At 43.3% G+C, this 21,709-nt stretch overlaps 1 protein-coding gene across 1 annotated transcript in view; it reads right to left on the bottom strand.

Annotated features, from left to right (window-relative positions):
* chrnb1l (cholinergic receptor, nicotinic, beta 1 (muscle) like) overlaps positions 1–2,540 on the bottom strand; it is a gene marked incomplete at both ends in the record, with an annotated part of 30,849 nt that extends 28,309 nt beyond the window's left edge. The window contains one exon of the mRNA XM_080741399.1: positions 2,483–2,540. Coding sequence (XP_080597525.1) covers positions 2,483–2,540 — 58 coding nt within the window. The remainder of the gene's footprint in view (positions 1–2,482) is intronic.
* Positions 2,541–21,709: the final 19,169 nt, after the last annotated feature.

The following is a 21,709-nucleotide window of genomic DNA, read 5'->3' as shown; positions in this document are numbered from 1 at the left end:
GCGTCATGCACCTGTTTTAAGCGTTGACAGGTGACACACTTAAGCCTAATTTATTCTGTCCTTTGACGGAAATAACTGACTTTCACCGAGCAACGCAGTTGTACAGCAAAGCATAGATTGGCTCCGACTTTAGAGACAAAGAGGGACAGCTTCAGTGGTGCACAAAGTATTCAACCATAGTATATAAGTCAAAGCATACTGTAGATACAATACTGGTCAAATATTACCCAACCACAAGTGAAACTTGATCAGTCAAATTTGTACTTAAGCAGTCAAAAGTAAAACTGTTTTGACATTTAGACCAATGGTCTTCAACAGGGGGTCCGGGGTCCTCAGAGTTCTACAGGGGGTCCTCCAAATCTTTGTATGATAGAAACTTTGTTCTCCTTTTTTATATTAACCACGTGAACCCTAGTCTCCTTATTCTGAGAACTTGAGCCAAAAATAACCAATCTACAAGCTCACAACTTGTAGAGGGGAAAAAGAGCAGACTATAAGTACATAGTGAAAGGTCAACTTTATTAAGTATTGACAGTGAAGTGGTTAAATATCTGAAAACACAAATTGACATGAATCCAAAATACACTGATGATTGTGCTGTCCTGAAAGGTTGTGGGGGTCCCTGCTACATCCATCTCTCAATTAAGGGGTCGTTGGCCTGAAAACATTGAAGACCCCTGATTTAGAGTTTAGAGTTTACAAATACATTTAAAACATAGGGAAAATAGCCTATTTACAAGCTCACAACACGTCGCATCACAACCAGATCTGTAATTTTCACTATACTAGACTAGAGGTTTGGGCCGCTATGCTGTCCTGTCTATTATACAGTGTGGGCGTATGGGGCTGGTTTATTGTTATGTCTGACTCAGAGTGATGTGCCCGCGTGGTCTGCCGAACCGTAAGCCAATTTTAATATATAGGATTTGAAGCAGGGATTAAGTGATTAATTCGTAATGTACTTTTTCCACCCTTCCAAGAGATTCTGTGGAGTCAAAAGCATAGAGGGTCAAAAGTGCAATATTTGTCTTTGAAATGTAGTGGAGTTAAAGTCATCAGTATCCAAAAATACAAATAAATTAGACACTAAAACATTTTAGAGAAAATAAAAGATGAGTGTTTCAGTGGGTGGGCGCATGGGTACAAGTGGCTAAATATGTCTTTTTAGACACAATAAGCCCATTCCCAAGATGCACCGCAATCTTTCATGGGCGGAAGTGACTTATGGGGGCTAGTCGTGTTACTGTAGATAGTAATAAAGAAATCGCCTCCTTATTGTGTCTAAAAAGACATAATTAGCCACTTGCACGCATGTCCCCACCCACTGAAATCGAAATCGCAAAAACGATAGAAAGCAGTAAATGAAAACATGTTAACACTTGTATTTTCTTTTCTCTAATTGCAATCTAAAATATGAGCCATTGTTGTAAAAAAACTAAGTTGTCCTAAGTTCAATACTCATGTGAAAGTACTTGTCAGTGTCCCCTAATGCAGATATTAGACACAGGGGGACATGAGCACGGGACCAGGTGGTGGTCATTCTCCTCGTTGTTGGTAGTGAAAGGTGTAATCGATACGCTGCTGCTTGGGAATGGCATCAAAGGCATAGCTGGCATACCGCCTCCATCAAGGACAAAAATAGCCTCTGATTATCCAACAATGAACCGTTAATATCATTCATTATTTGTTCCACAGGGGAAAAGAGCTCTGTGGGCTTTTTTGGACTTTTGTTTCAGAAGCTGTGAGCCCTCTGCAACTCACTGGGAAATAGGAAGGGAAAGACCCTGCCTAGCCAGCACACAAAAAACACACATACAGTACACGCACATGCACGTGCGTACACACACACACACACACACACACACACACACACACACACACACACACACACACACACACACACACACACACACACACACACACACACACACACACACACACACACACACACACACACACACACACACACACACACACACACACACACACAGAGCAGATGGGACATTCAGGGAGATGGGGGCACCCCGCCACCACCCCTCTGCCCTGTGGACACCCTCCGAGGGGGACACCGACCCCCCCCCCACCCCACCCAGCCTGCAGGTTCACAGGGTGAAGGTCAAAGGCAATTCACACTTGTGTATCTTTCACTTCTATTCTCTCTCTCCAACAACAAACATCTCAGCACAAAATAAAATCCATTTTACATTGAAAAGGCACAGGAGCTCAGACTATGAGTCTGTGGTTTGGGTGTCGAGCTTAAAAATGTTGAAATCTTTCATCGTTTACAGTCGAAGACAACAGAGGAAGACAACTCACCTCAATTTAAATCCTAGGCGAACAAGACAACATATGGTTCCATTTAGTTTCTGTTTGTTTTAATCCACCATTATTTCCATCATCTCCACACTCACACATGTAAAATGTACAAAACAACCAGAAAAAAACTAAAAACACAGCACACGTCTGTCACACCTGGCCTTACCAGTGGAAGTGAGGCAGAGGCATCCACATAAGATGATAAGAACAGTGTCTATCCTCATTGTCATATCCGTCAGTGTCCTCTTCGCTGTCAATAATCCACTAGAGATCACCTTGGCAGGCTGTTGCCCTTCCCCTCCGGCCGGCCGCTTGAACACACAGCTTCCACCGCTGCGTCCGCTCTGGTTGGGTGGGGCCCTAGATCCTCCGTCACCAAGGTACCCCGATGGAGGGACATGTCCAAAAAGAACACCCTCACAAGCACATTCACGCACACGCACGCACATGGCTCCAAAGTCTATACACAAGCACAGCTAACTAGCAACCTCTACCGATGCCAAAAGCTAATCGCTTACGGTGAAGCCCCCCTCCCCCCCCCCCCCCTCTTCCTCCTACACCTCATATATGACCACGGCTCCCTGGTGAAAAACCACGGGCTCATGGGCGCGTGGGGAGAGAGGGGGGGAGTGTGTTTGTGCATGGGAACCACAGGCACCTGTTGGTGTGCGCTCCAAAACGGAGGTTAAGGGCTGTGTGGGGATGGTGGAGGGGAGGGGAGGTGGTGGGAGGGGGGACGACCATGGGTTATGACAACGGGGTTATATTTGTTTGTGTGCGGGACATGGGGGTTGAGCAGAAGGTGATGACTCCCTCCCCTCCTTCCCACCCTGGCAGTGGGTGGGATGGGCTTTTCGGTACTTCCTCGCAAACAACAGTGAAACTCACGCAGAAAGTAGCAGACCTCCTGTACAAGCTCACTGCGAGTTGCATCCGCTTGTTAGCTCTGCAAATTTGGACGACGCAGCATATATTTAAGCGAGGAGTTGCAGGGGGATGGCGCTCATCTCCCGCAGAGGGTGGGCATCTCGCCAGCCAGGCAATTTCAGATCTGGGACAACGCTGCTCGTCGCTGTCGGGTGGAAACCTCATATGTCCCCAAAATGTTACTTTTCAGGATTCAAATTACGAAATAGATAAAGTAGCAGATCTACAAGGTCAAAACGCATTGCTTTGCAGCGCGTGTCAAGCCTGTGGATCTGCCACTTTTGATGCTTTTGTGTGACACTGTAGTGTGATCAAGTAGGCCTAGGCCGTCAATTTACCAAAAAAGAAAAAAAGAAAAACACAAAATGTTTGAATGTGGAGATAAGAGGTTTCTGCCTGACAGCAACATACTTCACCTTTATCTCTCATCTGTCATTCTGTCTCTGGGCAGCCACCGCTTTCTCCTCCCAAGTTCAGGTTCAAGTTCAACTTTATTATTATCTGTAGTAAAAATACAATGAAATATCTGTGCTCTGACGCTCCCCCCCACCTTAACACAAAGGACGCGTCGTCCCAAAAACAACACAAAACAAGACGGGGTCGAATAACGGCGTGGCTCTCTCTCATGTTCATCATCATGATGGAATAATAACACAGTGCCGTCATTTATATTTCCCTCACCTTCAGTGCTGTCATATTGCAGTCGTTTATATTTGCCTTTCCTTATACTTCCAGTATAAAGTTTGCCAAAACTATTATATTTGAAAAAGTTTAAAACTTGAGAGAAATATTCAGGGAGTTCCTTCCTCTGAGTACTGGCAGTGTGCACAAAACATTTAGAGCCTGTCAATCCAGTGGTTTGCAAGGTTATCCGCATGCACACACGCACGCATGCACGGATCGTCACACAGGAGCCACACTGTAAAATACTACAGACAAAACTACATAAACTATGTACACAATGCACTCATATCCATAAATGCACTGAATCTGCGCGTGTCTCTTTCCTCCTCATAACCCGAGACCCTTTTGACCAATCGTTGGCGTGTGTAACGCAGAGGACTAGGGCTGTTCAATATTTTGTCCTTTTTGCTGTTATCTGATTTTCCGATAATGTCCGATACAGATCATTTTACCGATTCCGATATAGATATATGCAGGCATTTTTGACCAAAAGTAAACTATATCACTATATCATAATAAAATAAAATAATATCAATATAATATCTAGTTCAGACCTCACATATGCGCAACAGACAGTAAAACAAACTTCTGATTCTTCTGCTGCAGATTTTTTCTTTAGTCTGTAAAATTGCATGCATAAAAAAAATGTATGCCATTATCTGACGATACTACCGATAATATCGAACATCCCTAGTATAAGGGTGTGTTGTGCAAGTGGGAAGTCAGTTGCACTGGCTGTGATACCGCCAGCACTGTGACGCCGCCTGTCAGAGCGGGCACTGGAGCGCTGCAGGAGGAAAGTACTGTACTGTGGATTGGAACCCCTAGACTGGGGGTGATGGCACTGGCGAGCACCATTTAGCAATTTACAATTTAGACATTTAGCAGACGCTTTTAATCCAAAGCGACTTACAATAAGCAGGTAATACATCTATATAATAAGCAAGATAATATGTCAGTACATCAACAACAATACAACAAATAGAAATAATAACAATAATATAGGTAGATCACACACCTAATCAGTAAAAAAAAAAAGTTTCTAAAACCTAAAAATGCTATCTAGCTTCATGTATGGTCATCGAGAGAAGGGGAGTGTTACAGTAGTGCTAAGGGGTTAGGTGGAGTCTGAAGAGGTGAGTCTTCAGTCCATGGCGGAAGCTAGGGAGTGAGTCTGTAGTTCTAATGGAAGCTAGGGAGTGAGTCTGTAGTTCTAATGGAAGCTAGGGAGTTTATTCCACAGTTTGGGGGCCAGGAGGGCAAATTGTCTAGGACGAGTGGATACATCCATCTATATGAACACAATGGGCTGTGTTCCAGGAGGCAAGCCGAGTGGGGAGGAGGGTGCTCTTTGTCGCTGTGCTAGCGATGGCTGGGGGCGGAAACTGTCAGCGGGGAGTGTTGAACGGGAGGAGTAATAGGACAGAGGTGCTACGGTTCTGTATGTCCTCCCAGTGGGGCACATAGATGTGTGGAGAGAATTAATGACTAAACTGGGAGTAAAAATGGGTATAACATTGGCTAAAAAAACAAGATCCTTTGGTACTCATACCAAACCTCTTGAGCTTCCGAAAAGTCTCTGCTTCCTTGATTACACATTTGACCAAGAAATCTAAACATTACCAGCGTGCAAACATTTGCCACCTTCGGGCCAAATGTATACTTTCACGAGTTAACCACTTAAACCCTAAAAGGTTCAGCGGAGTCCCTCCCTTCCATGAGCTTGCCAATCTGATATTCTTTCGCAGAAGCTTACCCCAGCCCACAATACAGATGCTGGGGTCTAAAGTGGTCAAAACACCACTCAGGCCTTTACAGTGGATCCACCCCTCTCTCTTTGTGCCCTGTGGTGAAATGGGAGGCATGCCCACTGTGCTACTGTACTGTACCTAGTGTCTGGTATGCAGGGCATTGGAAACACTGGTGGGATGCCAGCTGTCAAGCACGGTACGAACTAAAGCTGGCCACTCACAAGACACTTCTAATTCTGAAGAACAGCGAGAGTCGCAGCGTTTGAATGAATAACCAATTAGATCACGCTTGACTGCGTTCGGTGAGTCATGCGGTCGGTTAGCCGTTAGCGGGGGTAATCCCGTGTTCGCTCGTATAGGATGAGCTAATCCTCAACGAGTGCATTGTCACAGAGAGATCCATCTTGCGTTTCCCTATTTTAAGTCCGCCGTCATTAATGTTTCCCGGAAAAGAGCAAAGATTGTCAGCATGTATTTCTAAAACCAGCTTGCCGCTGACCTTGTCCAACCAAAATGCACTCTATGTCATTGTCAAGAAGATATTGAGGTTCAGAGGTTGTAATCTGACATTTCACGTCCTTATGTTGCCTCCTCCTAACACCAAAAAACATGAACATATTACCCAGTCCTGGCCACCCTTCACTGGCTCCCTGTTATACTTAGAATACATTTTAAGGTTATTTTATTTGTTTTTAAATCCTTTCACGGCCTGTCACCCTCTTATCTTTCTGACTTAATCCAACCCTATATCCCCGCCAGAGCCTTGAGGTCCGCGGACAAGATGCTGCTGGACACCCTTACAACCAACAAGAGTAGTAGAGGTGACCAAGCTTTTGCCACCGGCCCAAGGCTCTGGAATATGTTGCCCCTCCCTATTAGATCTGCCCAGTCAATTGGTGTTTTTAAATCTCGTCACATTCTGATTTCACTGTGATGTCAGGGGAACCACACTAACAGAATCCCTTTTATACCCATATACCTGTATGGAGATCCCTGATGTCATCAATATTAAGCCCATGCCTAATAGGACTTCCTATGGGAATGCCCATTCCACATCGGCCACCTACCACACTAACAGAATCCATTTATGGCCAAGACAGATGCCCAAGACAGCCCATATCTGTGTGGCTGGTTCTACAGACAGGGATCTCCATGTATGGGCATAAAAGGGATAGTATGTATGATGTCAGATGTCATAGACCTCATAAGACCTTCACATAACAAATAACTGAATAAGCATGTTGGGCTCTCACAGCACATCTTCATATACAGTACATGGATCTCCATATACCGGTATGGGTAACTGGTCGATATACATCACTGGCCAGATGGCCAAGACATGGCTCGACCTCGCCCTTGCCCGAGGCATCTTACTAGTAATTATAATTATTTAAAATATGTGTGCATAGATATACACGCAAGCACAAAACGTGGCATTTCGCGCTGCTTTATCAGCTTGCCTGGCATTGCAGAGGTTATTGTGGTGACAACAAGGCATGGTCTGATGGCACACTACCACTAAAACATATTGGCCTAGCAATGGCGTTTTGCACTGACATCGGTGTACTCCATAAAGAGTTATGTGGTGTCTGACACAAGGAATGCCAGAAAAGTCGACCTCTTTCAAAGTCGACCCCAAACTCGTTTCCCAACGGGTCTGAGGCCTTTAGCTAGATGCAGAATAGACAAAAATCAAATATTTGCTTCTGGGGTCCCTGGATTCTGGAACAAAATATTTTGTGATGGGGGTCCGTAGCCAAATACATATCATTCTGGGGGTCCTTCACATGACAAAGTTTGAGAAACACTGATGGCCACATAAGTTTTTTTCAGAAAATTGTTTTTTCAATTGTGATTTAGAAGACATTTGTAGAATGTGCCTATCAGTGGTTAAGGACGCCCAAAATGTATTTTTGGCCGTGGACCCCCATCTCAAAATAGTTTGTTCCACGGATGGACCCCTATTGCTAACCTTTTTGTTCCAGGGACCCCCAGAAGCACAGATTTGATTTTAGTCAAATCTGTGGCTAATTTTAGCCACAGACCCGTTGGGAAAAGAGTCTGGGTCGACTTTGAAAGAGGTCGACACAAGATACTGGCTACCGACACAAGATACTGTAAGCAAGTATAACAATACACATAATCCGTTGTATAACAAGACATTAGTCCATATTTGGGCACTGCCTGCCTGCCACAGACAAGACAGACAGACACACAACTTTACCTTAATATACTAGATATACTATAGTACAATATTGAGTGACATTCAGACACACATTACAAAAGTTTCACCAGAGATTCTATTGTTCACAGTAAAATCCACAGCGTTAATTTCATTCTGACCTTTACGGGTCCATTTGAGTTAAGTGAATACAGAGTCTGTTGTTGTACTGGTAGCTCTGAGTAAAGCCTGATTTAAACTTAGTTGCATTGCATGCTGGTGCTGCATGCCGTGAAATTGTGAATAGCAAATATACAAGCTCACAATGTGTCACATTCGTGACGTGTTGTGAGCTTCTAGATCTGCTATTTACTGAGCAAAACACCAGCCACATACTGTAGTATTAATCAGGCTTGAGAGTGTCAGAACAGTGCCTGATGCATCAACCTATTTGTAGTCACTGTATCACATTATGGCTTTCCCTGATTTCCCAAAGTACATACAGTACAGTACTTTCCCCAACTACAACATTTTGCTTAATGTCCGGGTAGCTCAATCAGTGGATCACCAGGTCACAGGTTCAATCCTGGGAGCCGCCATCTAAATGCATGAGTAGCACAGCTTGGGTGTGTCAGGTTGTGCGCTACTGGGAGCTGATGTTTGGTGTTGCGCTCCATTTCAGCCATCTATCTCCCAGGAATCTAGTGCCATGAAACGGGGACAGACTACCACGTTCTCAGCGGATACCGACAATGCCTCTCAGACTCTCCTTATTTAGGCCTACTTACATTCTGCTTAGAAAACTGCAAGAAAAAAAACATAGCTTTTATCATTCAAAGCATGTGATGCTATGAACGATAACTCATCTTTTGAAGAATATAACATAACAAATAAGAGTTGCAATTAGTGCCCCCTGAGCAGTATATAATATGCAAATAACAATTGCCTTCTATTAAATAAAAGTTGTGCTAGTTAAAGTTATACCATGTAACCTTTTTTATAAAACAAATCTTAAAATTGTCCTAACTCTTAAATCGCTAAAGTTTTAGAACACCCACTCCGTTATTTTCAGCTTCTGAAGCCTTCTCTTTATATGTTTTCTATGATCCTGACCGGGGTCCGGTTTTCGCGGAAAAATTACGTCATCATACACTACCGGCCAATCACAGCGAGGGTTATACACTGCCGGCCAATCACAGCGCATCTTGAAGTGGCGGGGTCGCTAGCTATCACAATAGGGCGGCCATATTTGTAGGCGCCCGTGTGTCTCTATCTATACTCGGGTGAAACACTCCGTTTCTCCGGAATGCCTGAACGCACAGGAACCAGGGACCCCTCTAAAGATAGATCTCGGCGAGGTGGAGGCAGACGCAGGGGTGACGCGGGGGTGTGAGGCCCGGTCCGCGGCGAAAAACGTCCGAAAGACGCGGACGCTACTGACCACTAGTTGAGCAACTTACACAGTATAGCTTTAAATAAAGTTATTGATTTAACACGGTTTAACTCGTTGGGTTCACACCGTTTGTCAGTGTTTTATCATTAACCAATGATTAACCAATCAAAGTGAGCTGGTTCCAAGTGGACCCTTAAGCCTCTATCAGAGTCCAGGGTGAAGAGCTATTCACTTCACCGCGGAGTAGTTTTCTAGCTATCACCTAAAAATACATAACAAAGCCTAGTAGTCCGGGAGGCAGGCCCAGCCCTCATAATGTCCTCTGCTTACTTTTTTTCACTATTATTTCCTGTTAGCATATACCTTGGGCCATCACAAGTTCATACTGAACACCCCCAACTCGGGGCCGTTTGGTCGCAGGGGCCCAAAAACCCATTTTTTGGTACCTGTCTCTGGCGAAATTATGTAAATGTATAAAATAATTCACTAAAATTACATACATTGTTACACACGTATGAAATTTGGTATGGAGTATCCTGACACATAGGGGTAAGTGGCAAAATAGGATTATAGTGCTTACTACCAATGTATTTTAAGATATCACCCTCAACATCCCCAGAAACACAATAAAATTGCTGTCCGCTTGACACATTATCATCAAATATGATCATTTTCAAGCAGGTTATGGTGAATATAATGACCTCTCCTGTATATAGAAAACTTCCCACATTCATAAGCTTCAATTTGAGCCCAAGATGATCTTCTCATCTTGAGAATTACTGTTTCTGTAGCCAAAATACTGCACTATACCTCAAATCGGAGAAAATATAATATTCAGTCAGTAGCTTTACAGAAGCCTAGAATCTAACAATGGGTTCACAAGTACTGCTGTTTGAAGTTATAAACATGAAAAATGAATACTAGCAGGGAAGCAAATGTTTTTAAATGGTATAACACAGGGGTCTTCAACAAGGGGTCCGCGACCCCTAGGGGGTCCGCGGAGGTACTGCAGGGGGTCTGCAAAATTATTGCTTGATAAAAAAAGAAAAAGATTTCAAAAAATGATTTTTTTTCCACATTTATGTTAAATAAATCATGTTTCTATCCATTTTGAATAGCTTAAATACATGATTACTATGCAATTGACAGATTGTTGATATTATTGACATTTGTTCTCAGTTAATAAGTAGTATGTTTAGAAATGGTAGTGGTACGGCCCACCCTGCTCGCTGTAACTTGTACTTGTTTAAAATAAAAAATATGTTGTAGCCCCGACCCCCCCACCCTACGAGGTGGTAGGGGGTCCCTGCTCCATCTCCCCATCAGTTTGGGGGTCCCCGGCCTGAAAACGTTGAAGACCCCTGCATGGTATAACATAATGGTATATGTTTGATATGCACAACATAGCTCTTTGCAATACAATAATAATACAGTATAGCAAAAGTTCCCCTGTGGGAGAGAGGTATGAAAAAAGAAATAGCCGCATGAGATCTGCATCTATTCTAGACCACAGTAGTGCATCTACCGGTATAGACCACTGTACCTCATATATATAGACCATTGTACTGTATCTATAGACCACATACATTGACCACTGTACCGTATCTACTGTATAGATCACTACAGTATACTGCATCTCAACTCGGCACAGCTCAAAATGTATTTATAAAGCACATTTAACATGATCAGGTCGCACAAAGTGCTGCACAGGTTAAAACAAAACAATAGAATATAATAAAAAGATAACAGCATAAACTACAAAGAAGAATACAAGGAACAAAAAGAAAACATCAGCACCAGTAAAGGAAAGGCATACTATATTTGATTGATAAAGATGAAAAATACCAATTGACTGTACAGCTCTGACGTGTAGGGGCAAGATATTCCTCAGCCTTGGGGCCCCCAGTGGGGGGCAGTTGTGAAAGTACAGTACAGTACAGCTAAAATAACGAGATAAAAGTTGAGGGAAATAATTTGACTTGCAACATATTTATATGCATGAATGCCTGACTGCCTGACAGAACCCGGAAGTACCCTGTAGAGTAGACTGACTGGGTTGTTGGGCGCGGGGCGTCCCTCCTGCAATGGGCCAGGAATAATGTCTCATAGACATTATACAGTGCAGGAATGTCCCGATACCACTTTTTTGCTGACCAAGTACAAGTATGAGTACTTAATTTAGTACTTGCCGATACCGAATACCGATACTGTACGTTTCTGTACAAGTGCTTAAATAGTGTGTGGCGCTCCAAAATAAAATGCTTTAAATAATTATGTTGTCATGCCTAGAGTGAGAGAAGGTGAAAACACTGTTCATTAGTTGAACTAACACACACAAAACTGTGTCTTAGGACAAAATGGTAATGGACTGGCACTGCTGTGAGCAAAATCGGACAAGTACGAGTACAGCAAAATAGGCTGGTATCGGGGCGAGTACCGATACCTCGAGTACTGATACCGCATCCATAGTACAGTGGTCTACATATGACAAAGTGGTCTATAGATGCATACAGTGGTATACAGATTCACTACAGTGGACTACAGATGCATTTGATCTACAGATTCACTAAAGCATTCTACAGTTGCACTAAAGTGGTCTACAGATGCACTACCTACTGTACCTACCACCATACTGCATACTTTATTTAACTACCTACAGTATCTACCGCCAAACTGCATCCCTCATCTAACTACCTATACCTGACACCATACAGCATCCCTTCATCTACTACCTACCAACCTACCTCCATACTGCATCCCTCATCTAACTACCTACCAACCACCATGCGGCATCCCTCATCTAACTACCTACCAACCTACTTACCACCATACTTCATACCTCATCTAACTACTGTACCTACCTACCCCCATACTGCATCTCTCATCTACTTACCTACCTACCTACCTACCTACCTACCAAAAAACTTCATCCATCATCTAACATCCTACCTACCACCATACTGAATCTCTCATCTACCAACCTATCTACCACCATATTGTATCTCTCATCTAACCACCATATCTACCACCATATACTGCATCCCTCATCTAACTACCTACCAACCAACATACTGCATCCCTCATCTACTATGGTTGATGGGGGGAAAGGGGTATGGTGATGAGTTCATAGTTCCACTCATCTACTTGTATAACTTAAAGGACAACTCCGCCCTAAATAAATCACTTCTAGGGTAATTTTCCTACTTTTATTGATCCCAAAAGACCATGGGGTCTATTAGGTTGAAATGCTATTGTCCTGGCACTTTTACACTATTTGTTGTGTTCAAAAGTGATTTTCTTTTTCATGAGTGTGTTACTAGTTGTCATTACAAACACATCCATGCCCTGGTTGTCCCACACAAGCCACCACAATCTCATAAATAATGTTTTGGGGTGAGCATTCGGCACAAGTGCCAGTCAAAGTGACTGTAATGGCCAATCACAGGGCATCTTTTCCGGGACTTGGCAAAACACATAAAAGCATAACATCTGGTAAGCAGAGTGTGATGGCTTGTATGTGTTTGTAACGACAACTAGTACCGGATTCATCGCTTTTACACTATTTGTTGTGGTCAAACGTGTTTATAGTAGTATAGGCTTATAGTGCTTGTATGCTCCACTCTATGCTATGAGAGCTTACAGTACAGTAAGGTACAGTACGGTACAGTACAGTACAGTAAGGTAGAGTACAGTACAGTAAGATACAGTACAGTAAGGTACAGTTACTCTACCTTACTGTATCGTACTATACTACAGTACGATACAGTAAGGTACAGTACAGTAAGGTACAGTACAGTAAGGTACAGTACAGTAAGATAGAGTACAGTAAGGTACAGTACAGTACATTTAGGTACAGTATGGTACAGTACAGTAAGGTACAAAGGTACAGTACAGTACAGTTTGTCGTTTAAATAACCTGTCCCCACACACACACACACACACACACACACACACACACACACACACACACACACACACACACACACACACACACACACACACACACACACACACACACACACACACACACACACACACACACACACACACACACACACACACACAGGATATAGCTGCTCAGATTCACCGCTCCACGTCGAACCGATGTTTGATTTTTGTATTGCAACAAGCTATTTTGTGCATATCAAACATATTTTTAATAACATTTAACAACATTTGCTTCCCTGCTAGTATTCATTTTTCATGTTTATAACTTCAAACAGCAGTACTTGTGAACCCATTGTTGGATTCTAGGCTTCTGTAAAGCTACTGACTGATTATTATATTTTCTCCGATTTGAGGTATAGTGCAGTATTTTGGCTACAGAAACAGTAATTCTGAAGATGAGAAGATCATCTTGGGCTCAAATTGAAGCTTATGAATGTGGGAAGTTTTCTATATACAGGAGAGGTCATTATATTCACCATAACCTGCTTGAAAATGATCATATTTGATGATAATGTGTCAAGCGGACAGCAATTTTATTGTGTTTCTGGGGATGTTGAGGGTGATATCTTAAAATACATTGGTAGTAAGCACTATAATCCTATTCTGCCACTTACCCCTATGTGTCAGGATACTCCATACCAAATTTCATACGTGTGTGACAATGTATGTAATTTTAGTGAATTATTTTATACATTTACATAATTTCGCCAGAGACAGGTACCAAAAAATGGGTTTTTGGGCCCCTGCGACCAAACGGCCCCGAGTTGGGGGTGTTCAGTATGAACTTGTGATGGCCCAAGGTATATGCTAACAGGAAATAATAGTGAAAAGAAGTAAGCAGAGGACATTATGAGGGCTGGGCCTGCCTCCCGGACTATAGGTGATAGCTAGGAAACTACAACGCGGTGAAGTGAATAGCTCTTCACCCTGGACTCTGATAGAGGCTTTACAAGTCTGTAACTCGTGAGAGTTAATATGGGGGTCCTTGAACACTGGCGTAGGGAAGGGTTAGCAAAGCGCAGCCTAGGACTCACTCACTCACAGACGCGACCTGGCGTTTGTCAATGAGTCTGAGGCCTTAAGCTAGATGTAGAATAGACCCAAATTTAAACATTTTTAAACATATACTTAGAATAGATTTTAAGGTTCTTTTATTTGTTTTTAAATCCCTTCACGGCCTGTCACCCTCTTATCTTTCTAACTTAATCCAACCCTATATCCCCGCCAGAGCCTTGAGGTCCGCGGACAAGATGCGGCTGGACACCCTTACAACCAACAAGAGTAGTAGAGGTGACCGCGCTTTTGCCACCGGGCCCAAGGCTCTGGAATATGTTGCCCCTCCCCATTAGATCTGCCCAGGCCTTAAGCTAGATGTAGAATAGACCCAAATTTAAACATTTTTATCTTAAATCTTTGCTTCTGGGGGTCCCTGGAACAAAATATTTTGCTTAGGGGGAGATTCGACGGTCATAGAATGATCTGATGCATTGCAAAAGTAAGAATCAACATTTTTCCACGAATGAATTAACTTATCCCTGCCCATGCAGCTCAAACTGATTCATATTTAGTTCTCTTAGTTGGAAAAGGAAAACAACTATCCAATATCACCTTTGGCAGTGCTCTTATTATGCTGTGCTGTTAGATATAAGTTGTGATGTGATCATGGTTTCTGTTACAGTGTGCACAACTCGTAAAACCCCGCAAATTTCAGACATGTTCGCGACATTTTCAGACATTTTTCGCCTCTCCTTGCAGGGGAGCCTCGGAATTTTCAGTGACGCCACTGTCCTTGAAGCCACTGCTTTATAGGAGTCAGTGCAGAGAGGCGACCACAGTTTTCCAGGTGAACCTGAGCGCAACGGTGGGGGCGCGGGAGTGTGGGGAACACACACCACTGACTATTGCCGATGATGGAGAGGTTATGAGGCTTTATGTATTGAGAATGAGAGGCACTCTTGCCGATTCCGTAAGAGACTCGTCGCCAATTGCAAGATATTTAATAGTTATTTGGGGCCATGATGATAACCTTTTCTTCCCACTACTAGACTAAGGATTTATATTGTCTGTGTTATTTGTTTACAACCACAATTATTCACGTGTAGCAAGATCGTTTTACTAGTAGGCTAGTGTAGGCTTAGAAGCCTTTTCAGAAGTTAATTTAATGTTTTCCATTTAATGATTGCGCTAATGCACGCAACTGTTTTTGCCAGGTTTTAAGGCCTAGCTCTTCAGAAGTTAATTTAATGTTTTCCATTTAATGATTTCCTTTATCGTCATCATCTTGCGCTAATGCACGCAACTGTTTTCGCCAGGTTTTAAGGTCTTATTTAAGTTGTTTCTCATAAGCTTGCGACCCTCCTTGCCCATCGGTCCCCACCGTTGCGCTCAGGTTCACCGGGAAAACTGCGGTCACAGGTCCCCGGAGTCACATTCAAGGCCGGGTTCTCGCAACTCAGCGCACACTAACTGGTTGAGCCCTCCGCCACCCCCCCACCCCGCACACACACACACACACACACACACACACACACCTCTGTCCCCTGAGGGGTCATTCCAGCCCGCTGACTGCCATCATGACGGACGGTCGGTCAGGGTTAACAGTAGAAAGAGGAAACACAAACATGCTGTAAATCAAGGACAGGTTGAGAGCTGAGAGCAGGAAATAAACATGGCACAGAACCTGCTGTCGCTCCCAATATAAGTCTGTGTGTGTGTGTGTGTGTGTGTGTGTGTGTGTGTGTGTGTGTGTGTGTGTGTGTGTGTGTGTGTGTGTGTGTGCGTGTGTGTGTGTGTGTGTGTGTCCGGCATCACCATGTGCGCCCTGTTTGGCCTGACGGGACAACTTGTCTTGTCAACTCCAAACGATTGCCAAACTGGGTCAGAGAGATTGACCCCGTGGAGCAGAGGCCTGGAACGATAACTCTGCGGAGCAGTTTATAAAAAGAAATATTTATTTACATTTTATATATCATTGTTGTCGGGTGGAAACCTTGTATGTCCAAAACCGTCCGCTTTGTATTTATCATTTTGAAATTGTTTGAAATAGTGAAAATAGCTTTGATTGATTGATTGAAGACTTTATTAGAAGTTTGCATAGGAAAAAGTACAGTTTCATGACGGTACAGTTCACTGGTACAAGGTCTACTAAAAGGAGATCCATGAAAAGACTAAGCTTATTTCCACAGGAAACCATTTAAGTATCTCATAGCTGATCTACAAGCATACAACGCCTCGCACCGCGAGGTAGATCTGCTATTTTCCCTAGTTTTGTGCGACAGTCTTGTGTGTTAAAGCAGGGCTTTACCTTACCTAAAAACATACACATTTAAAACTTGGAGATATTTACCTTACCTAAAAACATACACATTTGAAACTTGGAGATACAAGGTTTCTGCCCGACAGTGACGATATACATTTACTTTATAAATGGGGGGGCAACTATATATATTTTTTGTAATGATATGTAAGGTTTAAAATTGCTACAAATTGCTATATAACCCATGGACAGCCAGTAGTTTTGGGCATAAACAAGAAGTTGAAGGGTAAATGTAGGCCTGATAAAGATGTACAGTACCATGCATGTTCAAACAAAACAAAAAAAGAATACATTTTGGAGAAAAAAATCCAATTGAACATGGAAGTGCCATGTATATTACGGTGCCCACTGGAGCAGATGCGGGGACGGTGACATCAGTTATGAGGAGAATACGTTTCTGCGATAGAATGGTTCTGATGACACTCGCTGCCTTGCTAACCATTTTATTATGAGTCAGCACCATTTCGTTGAAACCTCCCATCTCCATATTCTAACCTTTTTTTGGCGTAATGCCATACTTGATCATACTACAGCTTCACACCAAAGCACCTCCTCAGTTTTGGACATATGAGGTTTCAAACCGACTTACAGATTGTGTCCCATTATGCCGGATTTATATGTAGTTCTGTGCTGGTGTCATGCACGCGTTGCCAGCTTGTAGATCGGCTATTTTCCGTACGACACCAGCCACATTTTTCAATATTTTGGGACTAATACAAGTACACACACACACAAAATCAGGGTCCGTGTCTGTGTGTGTCTGTGTGTGTGTGTGTGTTATAAATAGCATGGCAGCAGGTGACGAGGCCAGGGTTACACTTCTCATGGCACGAGAACAGCATTCTGACAACAGATGGGAGTCTTTGATATCCCTGCTCAGATCTTTATTTAAGAAAAAACAAAGCAACACACAACACAAGAGCAGATTAACAGGGCAGAGGTGTGTGCGTCAGTGAGTGTGTGTGTATGTGTGTGCCTGCATGCATGCGTGTGTATGTGTGAGCTTTGAACATGAAATGCAGAGCAAGGCTGTGAAGGTAAACGCATGTGGCGTTTGACAGCAAAAGGGAGAGCGGAGAAAGAAATAGAGGGGGGGGGGGGGGGTGCACAATACAGGCAGTGGTGGAAAGTACCTAAGTACATTTACTTAAGCACTGTACCTAAGTACAATTTTGAGGTATTTGTACTTTACTTGAGTGTTTCCAATTTCCAATACTTTTACTTCTACTACACCACATCTCGGATCCAAATATTGTACTCCACTACAATTATTTGAAATTTTTAGTTACTAGTTACTTTGCTGATATTATTATATTATAAAACATACATTAATCCACTTTACCCATAATTCATAGCTACCTAGGCTATTTGAAAATAGCCGATCTACGCGTTGTGAGCTTGTGGATCAGCTATTTTCAAACATTTTGTACTTTTGGTACTTCAAGTATATTTTGATGCAAATACTTTTGTACTTTTACTCAAGTACATTTTGAATTACGGAATTTTACTGGCTGAAGGCTGAAGACACACCGATGCACCTAAGGGAGTGGATTCCCCATTCCACCAATGCTTTTCAATGAGAATGGAGCATTTTTTGCAGAAATCCTCAACTGGCATGAAACCGCTCCATTCTCATTGAAATGCATTGGCGGAATGGGGAATCCGCCCTCATAGGTGTTTTGGTGTGGGTGCAGCCTAACAAAGTATTTCAATACTGCAGTACAGGGCAGGAATTTCATGGAGGCCATGGCCGTCGTTGCCCCTCAATTTGGCCTTGTGCCCCTCCAAGAAATGGCATGCCCTGAGGCCACAGTGGCCTTAATGCCCCACTTTCTCTTCTGTCTCTGTCTTGCCAACATGTAGACATGTCTTTTTGTTGAGTCCCCATATTTAAACAACTTCAGTACCTTTGATTGGTGCAGGGCTGAGCATGGATCAGATTGTAAATACCAATTTCTTTATTTCACATCAGATAGTCTACATTTGAAGTTATCCTTAACCCTTAAATTCAATTAATTCTTTCTATGGACCAAAATCTTGTTTTATTTGATGGCCTTCCTGCCCTGGCATTTGGCCTTTGTGCCCTTAAACAATAGACTACACCAAAGGCCAAGTGGCTTTGCCCCTAAAATGACGAAATTCCAGGCCTGCTGCAGTATTCATACTTGAGTAAAACAATAGGAGTACTTTTTCCACCACTGAAGACAGGTCTCCTATATAATGGGAATTCCACCATCTATTGCTACAGCTGGTGAATCAAGGCTCTGTTGCACACAAGAATAGCTTCCACACACACACACACACACACACACACACACACACACACACACACACACACACACACACACACACACACACACACACACACACACACACACACACACACACACACACACACACACACACACACACACACACACACACACACACACACACACACACGCACACACACGGCAGGCCAAAATACACATGGGGATTACCGTTGGCTATAGAACTATGCGTGAAGCACGGCGCCACACTCACAGCTACATTCTCACAGTGAAATGAAAGGCACACGACACCACAGTAAAACCCTCCCGTGTTAATCAGTGCAAACACTGACCCGAGTGGACCCTGCAGATTCTCCACATATGCATTTCTAGAACACATGAGAGAGAGAGAGAGGTGTGCATAGTCCGGCCGCGTGGCTCGCCGCCGTCCTTGACCAGGCACGTGAACACACAGACATCAAAAGGGGGCTTGAGCCCCTGCCCTTTTATCCGTCTGTAAAAAAGTGCCCTCTCCAGACCATGAATTTTTTACTATGGTGAAAGAAATGCAAATGCCCTCTCTTTCCATGCCATATACCTCAAGGCAGCATTCAAGAAAATGACCATGTCCAAACACTCCTGAACTCAATCTCTCGAGACAAGAGTCAATGATGGCTATACGCCATTGAAAAGGGACAAGTGGGCGGTCACTTTTCGTGACGATGGCTAGCCAGAATGCCTGAACTTGAATGCAGCTTCTCATGTTGAAAGAATTATTGAAAATAGCCAAACTCCAAGCTCTGCTATTTTCAACATTTTCACCAAAAGGCCCTTTTAGAAATTTCAGACCCTGCCTCTCTAACATTCTCTGCACGTCCCTGTCCTTGACCGTTGACCCGTCACAATTGCACCATGTGCCACATGCTGAGTGAGAGATCTAACATATGTGACGTTTCAAGGCCTCCAAGCCCCTTTGTTGTGCTTCGCGCCTGTCGCGCACTGAAAATAGCTGATTTACAAACTCACGACGCATCCCGAGAGTGCAGGTTGTGATCTTGTATAGCCTGGCATGGACAAACTAATATCACTGCGTAGATATTAGTCTGGAATCTCTGGATGGAACCTGCATTTCCCCAAGGGGCGGATAAAAAGAAAATGCCAGATAAAAGCTCCCCCATATTTGCACACTAAGCCCTGATTGGTCCCTCACTACTTCGGAGGGAGTGAAATCCAATTCACAACTTGAGCGGCATTTTTTTTTCTTCTTTGTTTTGGTTCAATGACAGATTTGTTTGGTTTCCAGGCTAAGCTTGTAGATCGGCTGTTTTCAGTGCACAACTAAATCACCCTTTACAGCAGGGGTGGGCAACTTTGATGATGGCGAGGGCCACTATATTTCCACCTTCACTCCAGAGGGCCACATTGCATATTGCTACGTCCTACTTTGTCATTCTAGTATCTCATTCAAAAGAAGCAAAAATAGCAGATCTACAAGCTCAAAACGCACCGCGTTTCGGCTATTTTTGCTTCTTTTGAATTGGAATCCTGAATTATTTGTTGTAATTTTTTTTTTTTTACTATTTTTAATTTTAATACTACTATACTAGTCATTAAGCTACTAATATAGACTGATGGAATTAAAGCAGATCATGTTTGGAATTATAACAGCTGAAATCAGTAATATATTCACTATTCCGGTATTAACCTGCGGGCCGCATTAAGTGAAGGTGGGGGCCGCATGTGGCCCCCGAGCCGCCAGTTGCCCATGTATGCTTTACAGAGTATTGAGTCACTGCGCGCGCGCACACACACACACACACACACACACACACACACACACACACACACACACACACACACACACACACACACACACACACACACACACACACACACACCCCCCCCCCCCCCCCCCCACGGAACTATTTACTAGCAAACGGTTACTGACAGAATTGAGTAGATTCCTTCTTCAGGTCGTCCTCAGACGGGCCCTCCACCGTCATCTCGGTTCTCCGTACGTTTCATAACACCAAATACTGACAACAGCTGTAATATAGCCTGATGTTCTTAAAACATGTGCACTTTTTGTCTGTAAAAGGTCCATTCGGGTCAATATTTATTCATAAATCAACAGCCTGGCTTGTCTGCTTACAGTACATGTTTGCACCACACACACATAATTATGTAACATTGGTTCCACACTCTTGGGTTCAGACCGAGGGTCCTGACTGGCACATTTGAGGCGCAAGTAGTTTCATATATTATCAATATATAAGAGTATATACATACACGGTAGTAGTACACTTAAAAAAGGGCTTGGCTAGTACAGTATACTTGACACACAAATCAACGTAGGACACATGGGCACTGTTGCTGGCATACAGACAGAGGCGTCACGAGGGGTAGGAAAGTGGGACTGAGTTACTAGGGCCCAAGTTGGAGGGGCCCTAGTAACTTTAGCTATTGAAAAATAGCAGATATACAAGCTAACAGCGCGGCACCGAGTGCCGCGCTGCAAGCTTGTAGATCTGCTATTTTTGAAAAGTCGTGAAAATGTGTGCAAATCTTTGAATATATGTATTTTTTAAGCGAACATTTGTAACTCAAATGTTGCTTCTGGGGTGTCCCTGGAACTAAATATTTTTAGATGGGGGTCCGTGGCTAAATACATATCATTTTGGGGGGCCCTTCACATGAAAAGGTTTGAGCATCACTGACATGGAAACATAGGTTTCTTGCACACATTTTCACAGTTTTTCAAAAATAGCAGATCTAGCGGCACTCGGTGCCGCGCTGTGAGCTTGTATATCTGCTATTTTTCAATAGTTAACATTCATGGGGGGCCCACAGTGAATCCTTGTACCCAGGGCCCAGAATTTGGTGTGACGCCCCTGCATACAGATCTCCTCAAAGCTGGTGCACTCTTTCTTCTGAGCATCACAGATGGGAAGTGAAGGACAGAAA

Source organism: Nannobrachium achirus, assembly GCF_963921795.1.
Source record: "Nannobrachium achirus genome assembly, chromosome: 14".
NCBI classification, from domain to species: domain Eukaryota; kingdom Metazoa; phylum Chordata; class Actinopteri; order Myctophiformes; family Myctophidae; genus Nannobrachium; species Nannobrachium achirus.
The sequence above is the reverse complement of the archived record's forward strand: the minus strand, read 5'-3'. Positions and strand labels throughout refer to the sequence as shown.